This window comes from Haliaeetus albicilla, chromosome 1 (genome assembly GCF_947461875.1).
Source record: "Haliaeetus albicilla chromosome 1, bHalAlb1.1, whole genome shotgun sequence".
Taxonomy (NCBI): Eukaryota; Metazoa; Chordata; class Aves; order Accipitriformes; family Accipitridae; genus Haliaeetus; species Haliaeetus albicilla.
The window spans coordinates 71,630,366-71,645,340 of NC_091483.1; the positions used below are offsets into that span (position 1 = coordinate 71,630,366).

General features: G+C 38.8%; 1 protein-coding gene across 3 annotated transcripts in view; it reads right to left on the reverse strand.

The window, feature by feature from the left end:
* The window catches only part of C1H4orf50 (chromosome 1 C4orf50 homolog), an 85,324-nt gene that overhangs the window by 56,302 nt on the left and 14,047 nt on the right, over positions 1–14,975 (reverse strand). For 2 of the 3 annotated variants that reach the window (XM_069793855.1, XM_069793864.1), the window contains exons 7-11: positions 14,760–14,861; positions 12,894–13,040; positions 7,608–7,784; positions 5,246–5,302; positions 4,675–4,857 (exon numbers count right to left, since the gene is read on the reverse strand). In XM_069793855.1, coding sequence (XP_069649956.1) covers positions 4,675–4,857; positions 5,246–5,302; positions 7,608–7,784; positions 12,894–13,040; positions 14,760–14,861 — 666 coding nt within the window. Of the gene's footprint in view, positions 1–4,674; positions 4,858–5,245; positions 5,303–7,607; positions 7,785–12,893; positions 13,041–13,203; positions 14,679–14,759; positions 14,862–14,975 lie in introns of those variants that run through there. The other variant, XM_069793874.1, reaches the window with a different exon arrangement.

Below are 14,975 nucleotides of genomic sequence, written 5' to 3' on the forward strand. Positions count from 1 at the left end.
TCTGCACATTTATTCCTTACTCTGTAAAACAAATAATTCAGTACACTGGACACATTCTTTGCCTGAAGCCTTCCATCCATAAGGTTTAAGATGACTCCATGAAAAGCAATAAAAAGCACTACCATTTATCCCTATATTCCTTGCACAAATTCCCACTCAGCCCTGAGAAATGAGGGCAAATAGCCACAATGGCTTCAGATCCACTATGGAAAGAATATATAAGATATATCATCAAGTCAAAGCCTTCCAGCGTGAGAGAAATTGAAGTGAATGAGTACAGCAGCATTATCCATTACAGCCATCAGTCATCTGGACAGAGGCTGTTGGCTCAGTCATTTGAGGGAAAGAGTTGAACATACTCCTGTTTCCCCACGCACATCCCAAAAGAGAGAGAAAAGGCTCCAAAACACTGCACAGCGGCGCTGGCTGGGATGAGCCTATGTGAAAGGCAAGCCAAGCTCACTTGCTCCTCTCTGTGGTTCTCTAACATACCAAAAGCAGATGGACATAGCTTCATGTGCAAGCTAGTCAAACTGGGTAAAGCCTGTTTCTTAAACTGCAAGTAGACACCTAAATTCAGAAGAAAGTGGAGCCTCCTCTTTCACATTTCCTATTAGTTATCTGGAGCATTTTCTCTTGCTTCCCACTATTACCAACCCAAGTAGAGTAGCTGTTGCAAAGCCCAGCCCCAGTCCTTTTTGTTAGCTGTTTAGTGAACATGAATGTCTAGCATCAGTTGATGAATGCTGCCCTGTGTCCTTTCCACTGGGAAAGGCAGAAAAACAATAACTGTTAATAAAGTCCATGAATTAATTCTACAACAGCAAGAAAAGGAAGATGAGGCCAAGGCCTTTCCAATTAAAAAAAAAAAACACAACGTTTAAAAGAAGATGATTAAAATGGGACATGACAAAAGGACAAAAATGGCCACATATTCTGTGTCTGACATTGGGCATGTGAATCCCAGCTATGGCACTGTGCCGAGTGCCCCATGCACCCGCTGGAGGCAGCCCTTGTCCCTGGGCTGTGTCCTCTTCAGACACATGCTTTTCATTTTCCAAACACAAAATAAGACAAGGGTTTAATTATTTCAGTTGCCCAAATTTATTATCGCTCCACTACAAGGGACTCCAATGGTTTCTCAGTTTAGGTCTTTTAAAAGGAAAATATATCACAAAGGCTTAGAAATTAAATTCTTTGTGCCTTCAAAAATTCCAAGTCCATATTAGACACACACTGTCATCCTTATGGCTCCCCAAAAGGCTATTCTTTTCAAAACTGAGAGGTAGTTTTTCTTCACTACCCTGCACACAATTTTTACTTTCACTCCAGTGACATAGGTGTATTCTCTGGATGAAAAAGAATTTAAATAAACCCACTTCTGTGCAATTGTATATGTTTATTATGGTAAAGCAAAGTAAAACTAAACTAAATTGCACTAAATCACTCAATTAAACTAAATTACAAATAAAGAGCTTCGTGGTGTACAGTTTTATGGTGAGGAAAAGTCATTCAAAATCTAGTCCTCTTTACAGGGACTTGAAAAGAATATTAAGAGAAGGAAAATTTACTTTCTTTTCTAAACATATTACTCTAGTGTATATCTGGCCTCAGTGAAAAGTACACTGCTGGAACAAAATCATGAGATAGTACATGATTCAAGCAAATTTTATTTCTCACTCAAAAACATTTGAATGTAACACTGGGTTGTGAACATAATCAAGAATGACAAAACTTAAAATGTGTGCTGCTCTGCTAAACTGAACTGATTTGAAGTCTTGAGTTAGTGCAAATCAGCAAAATAAAGCCATTGGGACAACAGTGATTTATCATGTCTGAAAGCAGAGTCTCGAATGCTGAAAGTGAAGTCTGAAGAGAAGCTCCAAAGATGATTGGTTTAGCATCACACTGTCTTCGTGATTTAGTATTTTAATTGGGAATAGCATTAGGAAGAAAATACTTCCAGCAAACAGAAGGGAATGACCAACCATCCATTGTGTCCTGAATAAGCAAAGAACTGAAGTTCACTTTTGTCTTTAAGCATGAGCAATTTGTTGATGCCTATAAGCCCTCCACTGAAGCCAGAGCTTCCTAGCACACAGCTAGGGCAGATCTATCCAGTCTACATGTAATTCCATGTAGACATGACAAAAAAAGAGTTCTTAAAAGAATTTTAAAACATATTTTCTTTGGAGAACCAGACACAAAGTTTTTTCCTAAACTACAAAAGGCCAGGCATTGAACTGAATACAGAACCCCTTTTCCCTTCAAAGGGCTCTGGATCGGCCCTTCATGCATCACTGCAAACTTTCAGTGGAAATACATCCGTAAGCCAAAGCAGGCAGGTCTGCTGCCATTCTGTGATAGGCTTCCATTTCTCACTGGGTCCAGAAATGAATAAAGCCAATTGCAAATCTTTAATTTAAGAAGGAAAAAAAAAGAAAAAAGAAAAAAAAAATCAATCCACCAGGCTTTCTCTAGAAGCGTTCAAATGTTAGGAATGATTTAGAAGTGAAAATCTGAGGGGAAGGAAAGGAATGAGCTTTCAAAGGAGTTTTATGTAAGTAAAAGCTGGGCATAGCCCTGGAATCTTAGTTGTGAATTGCAGTGAGAATGAGAGTTGAAATGCAAAAAAATGAATCCTCAAAGATGAAAAGTCAGTTCAGTTTAACATATGTCTACAGAATTCAGTACAGGATTTTTAAAACCGAAGGAATGTATCACATGAATATGAAATGGTCTCTCTTCTTTTTGATTGTAACCATTATTTATTAAATTAGGAGTAGTGACACTTGGACATTTTCTCACTGAATTGTCTTCCATTGGAAAATTGATCCATAGAAACCTAAATTTTTCACGGGAACATACAGATCAGGAAAGGTTTCCCCTGTTACACATGGAATTATCACAGTACTTATCACAGACCAGAATGGTCCGAAGATCAGTGTCAAGGTGCCCACCAAGAGCCAGTCAATTCTCTGCACGATCAAAAAAACTGGGCTTGAATCCCAGTGTGCCTGAGCCTAAGTGAGACCTCTGGCCACGACAGTGCTGGATACTGTGGGAAGGGGGTTGTGCTCCACTTAGTATGAATAGCTAAATATCCATCGAAGCAGGGAGTTGAATATGGGGCTCCTATGCTGCAAATGAACTCACTGGCCATTAGAATATAGATTCAATCTAATTCTCTCCTGTTGGAGCTGCTAAGTTTTGTGATAATTAGACATTCAGGGAGACAGTGTGAGCGTGCACAGTATTTTGGTATTTATTGTGTTGGGAAGCTTTACACTAATGCTCATTTACCACAACAATGTCTGAGCAAATGTCTGAAGGCAGTGAAGTATTACCTCCCTTCTGACAGATGAGTTACTAACTACTGTCACATAAAACATCCATTCTCAGTGTGAGCTTGAGCGAGACAGTGGTGGACCCAGACTTGACATACTCAAAGGAGACATAGCCAAACATGGAATCCTGTCCTGTCCTGCAACCAGGAACCAATCTACCCTTTCCTTAACATGCAGTTAAATTACTTTTTGCCACAGAAACAAGTATGACTGAGTGACAGCTTGCAACACTTAATAACACTAGAATAAGCTTCTTCAGAGTGATACAGAATACCGCTCTGTGTGTAAAAATGTAAAATAATCAGAAAAATAAACCTGTGGATTTAGTATAGTATATGCCCATTGTGAGCATCTTTACTTCTGCTGACGAAAAACAGATGTCAGTGTTATTAAAAAGTAAATTATTTTTATGTACCCATTTTGCAGTGCATTGTGTTAGCTGAAGTACAAACCAGTATGAACCCATGTTCTGTGTCCTGCTGTGGTAGGCAGCTGCTTTCCCAATGTTTTACAAATGTGTAACACAAAATATCCCACCCTGCCCTTTTAACTAGCAAGATTCTACTTGACTATACTGGACACAAACATTACTAAATATTGTTTAGGTTTTTTTACAGGTTTTGTTTAAAATAATAAGAGAGAAAATCAAAGGGAAAAAAGGAGCTTGTTTGAAGGTTACTGAAGTACTGCAAGGGAATTCCTGTTTCTCCAGGCTGCCAGATTCAGATTCCTGTCCTTAAGAATGTCTTCAAGTAGGTGCCACTCCCAAAATACGAAGTATATTCCCAGCATCCAAGCTATTAATGATAATGTTCAACAGAATCAGGTGTGAAGCAGAGTGTATCCTGCTGGAATCACTTTCATCTTGCCAGCAAAACACAAGTAACTAACCCCCTTTTGAATACAAATGTCTTCTGAGTTGACTTAAAACTTGAAATGATTCATTGCAGACCTTTTGTTTCTGATTTCTTCAGAAATCCGAGACGATGCATTGTGCAGGAAGAAAATGCAAAATTCATATTTAAAGTGGAATTGAATAATATGTGCTCCGTTATCCACTAGGATACTTTGTCAAAATATCAGGGAAGTGTTTTTTTGCATGGAGCACTGACGTATTTTGTGATAAGCTCAAAAAGATTTAAACCCTGACCAAAACAGCAGTAAGACAGCCAACTCCACTGACTTGTCTGAAGCAATATTTATATTAAGTGCTGAAATATATTTTATAACTACACTTTGGGTCTCACTAAACACTTTAAAATAAATAAATCACTGACAATACAATAGGGGAAATGGAAGGATTCTACAAGGAAGTACAAACACTTACCTCTTGATCACACATTGGTGTAAAAGTGACTGCGTACTCTGCCAGGACCAGGTCATTCATCAAGTTTTTCACCTCTTCATCAAATGCAGAGTTAATAATTCCTCGCCTGTGAAATTCACCATGCATCCTCATAATGAAGCTATTCCTCTCCTGGCACTTTCGGGTAAGGCAAGCCAGCTTAGCCTATGTGGCATGAACACACATACATTGATTTCACTCCCCACCGAGACTGCAAGATTACATTTTGTGTCTGATGTAATTTCACATGTTTTGAACCAAAGCTATAGATTGCGTTCCTATGTTTCTAGGCCATTAGGTGCCTCTGCACCTTGCAACAGCAATACGTGCTAAACTGGATAAAATGGATAGAGACGTTCCCTTTCCATGTGTGAGGTCCCACTTTTGACAGGCCAAAGAGTACCCATGGCAATAATGTCAGCGAGCCCTTGCCTAAATCCTAAAGCCCAGTAGCAAACAGCGAAGTCAGGGGCAGCGGCAGAAGGCAGGCACATGCACAGAAGCCTGTAAGCAAAGGGTAGGTCCTGCTTCAGCTTTCAGGAAAATACAGTACCTTCAGAGGAGCTAGCATCAACTTCGCTTCAGACTTTCTCTTCTGAAGTTCTTTTTCCTGAGAGGTTGGAAAACATTCTGCATTAATTTATTCATGACTCACTTGAAAATACGGTAGCAGTTTTTTGATATTTGTTTTAGACCTGACTTACAAGGCGTGCACTTGGCATATTTGTGTGACCCTGTATCACAAACAAGATGAAGCAGTGTAAGGAGCTGGTTGTACACGGATAGGCCCTGGCAGGCAAACACTGCCCTACTAGCGTTAACGTTGTTCTTATGTATTACCAAAGGCTTTTGGATGTTTTTAGACGGAGCCTTATATCAGTGAGGTTATTTCATCAAAGCAGCATCACATTAAAGACTTGGTATCCTTCATTACGCACTCATGTTCCCATTTACTCTGTGAATCTTCCAAAAGACTCTTCTGGGGAAAGTTTTCCCTTTTCTTATCTACAATATGTTGTAGAATGAGAGAAACAGGAAGGGATTTTCTGGATGTGTATTCCACCGCAGGCTCTGAAAAGTGAACGTCAACAACTTTCTGCTCTGACACAGTCGATGCATATCCTGTATTAGGAGGTGAGCCAGGGTGACCCAGATGATCTAGTCTGTACCTTATGATTAAAGTGTTTATTATTAATGGGAAACCTGCTTTCTGATTATGCAGAAAAAAAATACAATATCCTGCCAGGTAAAATCCATTTCTGTTACGAATCAACATGGTATTATTTGGCAATAAAGTACAGATTCCTTTGCATTCATTTTGCTTGACAGTTTGTATTTCTTAAAGCCCATAGTAAATACACTATATGCATCAGAAAAAGATTCCCTTTACGAGAATTCAGTTACGCTGAAAGAGGTCACATGGTCCTCAGCTAATAAATTGTGGGCTTGGGAAGAAACAAAGTAGTTAGGACAGGAGAGACATCTTTACATTGTGCTATCACTGAGGGAACAAAGAAAAAGCTGGCAGTAGGTCCCTGCACTGGTGACATTCAATTCTTGATGGGGCATGGAGCAAAACATTTTGGTGATGCAATAGAACAATTAGGAGTTGTGCATTCATATGGATAGCACGTCTCACCCTTTATTCATCTACCATCTGATATGCACCATCCATCACTACAGACACCAGACACCACAAAACAATTTCATATTACCACCACTGTTCTGCTAAGAGGCATCCTAATCAATGCCTGAGAGAAGCCACTAACCCTCTGTACAGACTGCTTTAAAGCAAATCACAGCACATGACAAGGCTTGGAAAAAAACTCCAACAAACGAGACAAAAACAAAACCAGCAAACAAACAAACAAACACCCCCACCCCCACCACCCCCAAAAAACCCAACGAACTCCAAACTGTAAAACTGGTGGATTTGCTATGGAGGAAGTAGGATGAAACTTGCACCCAGTAGGGAGAAGAAAATAATCTCTTGTATTTCAGAGGAAAGACAGAGGAGAAGCATGTTCTACACATTGTATCAGGGTATGAAGTATACTACTGAGAAAATGCCATTTACTAATTGCTTCAGAGTATGATGGGCAATTCCAATTTAGCGCACTTCGTAACTACCATTGGTTTTCAAAAAATAGTTTCCAAAGAAATAGGAAACAAAATGTAAGGGAAAAAAGTCCTAGCAGGAATTTGTTTCCACCTGAGTTCATTAGTTGTAGCCACACTGACAGCAGTAGCTTTGCTGTTACTCTATAAGGCAGTAGCTTTGCAAATGTTAATGTCTGTACTTGCTCTGGTTTGCCAGGTGAAATATAATGCACAAATATAAAAACTGCTCATGTATGTGTACTTTTGTGTACGTGGGGGTTCTCACCAGAATAACTATGTCAATGAATAAAAATACAAACCACACGGCTAACTGAAAATGTGTTAATGAAACTCTTAATGTGTAACCCTAGCAGGTGGATCAAGAAAAGTTAGAAAAAACTCTATCAAAATTCTATCACTAGCTCACTGTGTTTCCTAATCTGATATAGTGCAACAAAAGAGTTGGGAATGTTAAAAATCCTGACAATTTAAGACAAGGAGGTGGCTCTGTAAAGAATTCCAGCACAACTTTGCTTGCATTACACTATGGGGATTATAGCAGAGTCTGGCGGCAACTTTTATTAGTCTATCATCTTTCCATAACATTGACCACCCAGGCAGTTTACATCTTTTCCTTATTTCTCTGAAGTCAGGGGTACTTTTATATGCCTGGAAACCATTTAATTATCCTCAGACTCATTCCCAGGAAACTAGACTATTTTGGTTCTCTCCTTTGAGAAGAAAGAAGTAGAATCTGAAGTCAATGTTCATATTTGTCCACCCACTTAAGCACACAGAAAACAGCTTTATTATACCTTTTCACATAGCTGAGCCTGAAGGAGTTCCACTTCATTCTGCAAGTCATGAAACTGATTTTGCAATGCAGCCTGGTCCCTGAGCTGGGCTTTCAAGGTCAGCACGTGCTGCTGTAATCTCTTATTGTCTATTTTATTCTCCTCTATTTCCTGGGCATCTTTCACAGTGTACAGAGGCTAGAGAGAAAATACACATGATAATGAAAATATTCTTAATCATGGTTTAGAGCACAAAACTTCTCAATCAATACATGTACCTACCTTGCATATCAAAAAAAGATTAAGCTGATATAAAACATATGACTTCAAACCTTCATAAACATATTAGCACTAATATCTTGCACTAATCTTGAAATTGTTTATGAGCAAGAAGTTCTTGATCCCCTGTGAGAGCAGGTGTAGGACTGGGATTTCACAACACTCCTTCAAGGTAAGTATTGTATTATAATCATTTCATATCTGGGGAAACTGGGTCACAGTCAGATTAAGTGGCCGACCTGTGGCCACACAGTGAGTAAGAACAGAACTCAAAAGTCCCCAGTCTCCTGCTCCAGCTGCTATATAATACGCCCCTTGTTTTTCTATATATGTTTATCTCAGAGAGGAAATTCAACTCTCCCAGTTATACTTTTGTTTTGGAAGATTATTAATAAAACTAATCAGATTTTAAGTATAAATTTAAAACAATATTTTAAAAGAAAATATTTATTACATTAAAATGTGGTAGTCATGGTACAGAACAAGTGGAAGGAGCAGCTTCTGAATTTAACTCCTCCTCCCCCCCTCTCTGATTTGTTTTTTTTTCAATTTCATGCACTTAGATTGAAAGGATTAGTGAGAGCTTTAGATTGATGGTCAGCATCATAAGGTCAGATGCTAGAAATGACACTGTTAGATTACACATATAGATTAAGACTGAGGAAAATCTGAGGGTGAAGAAAGACGTGAAAAACATTTATGCTATTGTGAACTTATATTAGAAAAATATTCAGTTGATACACACAGCTGCTCGAGATTTCTGATAACATGTTACCTAAGCAAGTCTAAAATAATAAGCATTTTAGTGATTAAGCTAAAAATCCTTGTCAGACCTATGTTATACTGTGGTAAAACCATATAACCTTCTGACAAAATATGCAGGAGGGTGGTTTGATTTTAATGGTTACTAACAGTGATACAACCAAGAGAAGAGCTAATATTCAGCCATGATGCACAACAACACAGTTAAATTATCCTTTGCTATCTGCCAGCCTTTCCAACTTTGACACCCTTGGTGACTACAACATGCTGAAGGCACAGTTTCATGGCAAACAGCAAACTGAAGTGACAGATCACATCACTCTGCCTTCAACACATCATTGCAGCACAGATAAAAACAGAAATATGACATTTTCATACTGTTCTTCCTAATGAAGCAAGTCCTCTATGCACAGCATTCAAGTCGTGCATGCTTTGTACCAAACTTTTTGGCTCCCTCTTGCGTTAAGAAAAAAGAACAATAGCAAATGTTGGACACATCAAGATTGATTAGACCAGGGTTGCAGTGACAAAAGCCTGAGGATGAGTGTGAGACACGGTATTTTCCTCATCTTCTTCTTTCCCACAAAAAAAGTATGTTAAATAAAAAAATGGTAACACTCCCTAACTAAAGATGCTTAACGGAAAAAGAGGTGGGGAACTAAAAAAATTGCTTGAAGGTAAAAGACAGAGAGAAGTACCCTCTTTCCTTTGCATTTTGCTGACCTGCTAGCAGTTTTCTGTAGTTTCAAAGCACAAATGAGGCATACAAGGATTGTTTATGATCAGTCTATCAGATGTCCCAATTAACAGTAACCATGGATTATGTGGTCAAGCTCCAGAAGGGTGTAGGACCCAGCAGCTGGAACTGGGAAACAGCCAAAGGATAACTAAGCCCAAAATGTAGCATTTAACACACTGCATTTTTGTAAAGCCTGGCAAGATCTCTCGTCTTTGAAGTTGGTGCCTAAACATTGAAAATAAAAATAAAATCTTTCTTTTCTCATCTGCGCTGTGCTTATCTGAAAACTCAGTGAGAAAATGAGAAGGATTATGACTTTTTTGGCTACAGGCCATGACAGGAGTCGGGGGTTCACCAGGGAAGCCTGGCACTTTATTTACTGTGTGCACTTCATGCAAAATTCATGTATTCATTTTCAAAGCTGCAAATAGTACCATGCTCCCTTCCTGCTCACACACATATTTCTCCTAACTTCTACCACAGCACCACAGTTCAGAAGGCCACCTCAACATCCTAGAAAATTTCCCCAAGTACTCTTACGCAAATGGTATTTCCTCTGTTAGCAACACCACTGAAACAAAGAGTCCTAGCAGTAATCTTGGAGTATATTATCTTTGCTCTCTTTTACTTGCAATGAAGAATATCATGACAGCCTTTTGAAGTCTCAGCTGAGAACTAGGATCCCTGGTCATTGGGGGCTGTAGAACATAAGATATGTACAAAGTCCCAAAAGACATGCTCAAAACACGTCATATCTCAAAGATCTCCCACCCTTGGATTCTAGGTCCAGACTGCTCACATCTGCACTTCTTTCAAGTATCACAAACAGAGGTCTTCCAGAAAATTAAGTTTAGAACAGGAAAAAGCATAAATTATTGTGATTTACTGTATCAGAGTTTATTAATAACTTTGTGGGATGAAAAGCACTTTTGGACAAGGGTGGCAACTAACTGAAAATAAGAACAGGATCACCGGTCTACAAAATAGCCCTCAGGAAATAAAATTATGCTAGAAAGGTAGATCATGATAATCCCTGTGCCAAACAGTCTTTTTTTTTTTTTTTTATTTAATCTAGAAAAATTTAGGTCATATTTTAACAATTTCACAAAACCCCACTATTGGCAGCTTGGTGTACATTAAAAAGTTTATTTTAAAAAGCAATTTTTGAAATAAAGTCACAACCTTTGTTAAAATATATCTACTCTATTTTCTATCTGTACTATTTGCTTAATTGTGCCAATAAAATCAATATCCTTTGGTTCAGACATAATGGACTTGAGTCATGCAGATAATTAGTTGTGCCATCAAACAGTGTAACTAAAGGATAAACCCAGTTCTGTGATGTACATGTACTGCATCTTTGATCCTGGAATGAGACACGTATATTCAACAATTTGACATTAACCCTACGACAAATAATTAAATTGGATGAAGAAGTCAGATCCAAATCAAACAACATCACAATATTGCATAAATATATACTACTGATTAATAAAGACTAAAATGAAAAGTTTAGTTATTGGAGGGATTTAAAAGCAGGAGGTTTTTTGGTTGGTGGGTTTTTTGGTTTTTTTTTCCAGAAGAAAGGCTGACATGCACGTTTTCCAATGTAAAAACATTCTATCAAGGTTGATGAATTTTATTCCTATGTGAGTCATAGAAATAATTAACATCTCAATTCAGTGACCAATAAAATAAGCAATAATTGCCCCAGACTGTCCCCAAACAAAAGGGTTAAAGCTCCATTGCCGAAAAAAGCCCCCAAAAGCTTAAGCGTTAGCTTAAATAAAACACCATGATATACTTCTGTGTATTCTCAAACAATTTGGGAGTTTCTTCTTACTTGAAATAGATTTCATTGTTTTAAAATGTTACATGCCAATACATCATAATGGTATGAAAAATCTGTGCTTCATTTTCAACTAACAGAATTCTATTGTCGAAACATCAGTGCATAGTGCCATGTAGGGTGTACAAGCTAATATGAAATAACTGCATAGGACTTGCAGGTGGCCAACTACACCCTCAGCCCTGAACCCAGAATCTTTACATTTTCCAGAATTTGTTTTTATTTTCTCCCGAAGCCATATCTATCTAAGCCCAGCCAGCAACTAAGCACCACACAGCTGATCACTCACCCCCCCCCCCACCCAGTGGGATGGGGGAGAGAATCGGAAGGAAAAAGGTAAAACTCGTGGGTTGAGATAACAACAGGTTAATAGAACAGAAAAGAAGAAACTAATAATGACAATAATAACAATAATAAAATGACAATACTAATAAAAGGATTGGAATATACAAAAGAAGTGATGCACAGTGTAGTTGCTCACCACTTGCTGACCAATGCCCAGTTAGTTCCCGAGCAGCGATCCCCCCCCCCGGCCAACTCCCCCCCATTTATATACTGGGCATGGCATCACATGGTATGGAATACACCGTTGGCCAGTTTGGGTCAGCTGCCCTGGCTGTGTCCTGTGCCAACTTCTTGGGCCCCTCCAGTCTTCTCGCTGGCTGGGCATGAGAAGCTGAAAAATCCTTGACTTAGTCTAAACACTACTTAGCAACAACTGAAAACATCCGTGTGTTATCAACATTATTGTCATATGAAATCTGAAACATAACACTATACCAGCCACTAGAAAGAAAATTAACTCTATCCCAGCTGAAACCAGGACACCTGTTCAAACTGAATTTGCAAATATTGTAGGTTGCTACACAATTGCTGTTCCAGCTGATAAAAGGTGCATATTACTTCTGTGCAGTTTTCCTGTTAACGAGCACAGAAAGCATTTCAGGGCTAGCTGAAAAGTCCTTAAGGAAGCTGCTTCCAGGCCATTATTCAATAATTAAAAATCTTTCCATAAAACACTTCATTTTAGTGAAAAACATAAAAACTTTATCAAGATACAGAACCACCTGAAAATTCAAAAAGCTTTCATTTTCAGCAAAACCAGAATTCCTGTGATATAGATACATTCCAATGAGACTTTCTCTCCCCCATGTGATAGAACAATTTCCCAGATTTTGGGGATACACACTTGGGCCACATGCATCAGTTACAGACTTTGACTCCCCATTAATCCACACCACCCGCTCACTGGCAGTGGAAGTCGCTCTACAAAGTGCCCGGCATCACAGCTTTGTTTTGCCTGTCCAAATCTAGTAATTGGGGCTAGAAGGCAGAAAGGCCAAATACTGGAAGCACTGGAGACTCCTCCAACAGCTTTCATTAAGGCCACCTGAAAATCCATGCCTCAGAAAATGACTCTGCCTAAAGAGAGCAGGACAAGAGTCGTAAAAAATGGAGGTGCCTGTAAAGCCCATGCAGAGCCCGGAGTTTGGACTATCCTGTAGACAGATGGTCTACCTTGCATAATATCTGCTCACTTCCAAGTTTGTAGTTCCAGTGGCTCTAGGTGCTCTATACTTGCTTTAAATCTATTGCCAATAACAATAATGGGTGTCTCTGCATTCAAAACACTCCCTCCCAAGGAATATGCTTTTCTCCATTCCATTTACATACTTACCATTAATTTGCAGTACTGCTTTCCAAGCATTTTGTCCCCAACTTCTTGTTTAAGATGGTCTAATTCTGAGAGAGCCTGTGCTAAACGAGTTTTGATTTCTTCGTATCTTGTTTCAGCAAAGCCAAGTTCTCTGTACCACTTCTGAGCCTAACAGGAAGAATAAAAAAGCAACATTACTGAGTATAATTAGTCTAGAAGTGGTATCACTTTTCAATACCAGCTTACAACCACAGACTTGAGTCTGATCTCCACATCACAAGTTTTAAACTGTTGTAAATTGATTAAAATAAATGGAATTACACAATACACTAGCATCTTCTTATAAGAAATGAGTAAGACTCTTACAGTAAGTCTTACAGAAACATATCTAACTAAACCTGTGCAGAAAAACAGATTAATTTTTAAATTGATTTCTAAATTTGAAGTTACCTTGAGTATTCCAAATAAAGCTAAAAAAAGCAGTGGTGAAGGTACTCAGAATTTCAGAGATTATGTCTTTGAAAGCCCTCAGAGCAAATGGAAAGTAAGATTTTATCAGCTAGGAGGAAAAAAATCTTCCTGAGAAATTTCAGAAATGAAAAATGCAAAGGAGGAAAAAAAACCCTCCATATGTTCACCTTTATATTTTTCTAGGATGCATTTTCTCCACTTACACACATTAACTGTAGTTTTGAAAAAAAACACCACCAAAACACAAACAAACCACTCAGCAGATCAGCTTGTTGCCTGACAGCAAACTCCTTCCCCATATGATAGATCATTTCTTCTCCCTTCTGAAAGCAAAGGCTTCACATTCTTTTAAGTAAACTGAGAAAGGTGTTGTAACACACAATTTCCTTGTAACACACAAAAGTATTAGAAGGACTCGAGTTAAGCAGATTTAAATAAAATAAATAAAAATCAAACGATCTCTTCATGTTCAAATTACAAGGTCAGAAGTCCTTACTTAACCATCCATCAGTCATCCAAATCCACCCCTTCATTCCAGTTGCCTCACCTGAAATCTGCGAAGTCTTATAAAGCAGCTGTCAAAGGACAACCATTTTGTACACCACCATGTCTAATCCTACTGCTCTTTTACATACTCCACGCTTGTTACTACCAGTGGTTTTGCCACAGGGAGTCTGAGCAATGCCTTTTACTGCATGAAACAGTCCCATAAATATACACTTGCCATAAAAGCAATATATTCTGCTTAGATAAGCATAGAGTGGAGATTGTTCAATAAAAAATAGGAATGTGAAAGCTAATGCATTGCGAAAGGCACAGCACCGAAAGCTTCCTCTGTTGGTATTAAAACTGCAGATTTACTTTACACAAGCGTGGAACTACCCATCCAAACAAGCCTCCATGAAGGTGATGTTGGACTTTGTGTTTACTACACGGATGTCGAGAAAAGGGGCAGCGTGCATGCTTTGCGCCTTCGCTGGATACAGTGAGACGCCCTGACAGTGTCAGATTTAAAATCACTTTGCCTCTCACTCAAAAACTACTTTGAATTCAGGCTTGCCATAATCCTCAGTGCTTCTACTGCCTTCTGCTCCTCCTTACTCCTAGTGAGGGGGAGGGAAGCAGCCTGCCCAGAGATGGCCACAGCAGATAGTTTGTTCTGTGTGTCTTTGTCAAGCACTCAGCTTCTGTCAAAGAGTGCTGGAGGAATGCAGCTTCGCTTGAAGTTCTGGCCAACCACAAATGACTGTGTAATTCACCACTTAACTGAAAGATCAGAGGTACATTTTGGTTCTGCAGATCAGAGGCTTCCCTGTTTTGTAAAAGTGTTAAATCCTGGCAGAAAGAACAGCCATGTAAGAAAAGAAGAAAGAAAACAAATTTGCTCCTCAGAATTACATCAGAGTAGGAGGTTACCTCTTTTTTTGTTTTTTCTAATTCCTTTTGCTGTATTTTTTGTTCCTCTTTTGCCTTTTCGACTTGCTTTTTCATCACACTGTAGCTTTCAGACGTGCTGCCCTGGATACACAACAGAAAGACATAACTCCTCTCACCCATAAAAAATGGCACACAGGTTTTTACAGAACAATATATGGTTTCCTTCTGAATCACTAAAAACACTTGCATAAAATC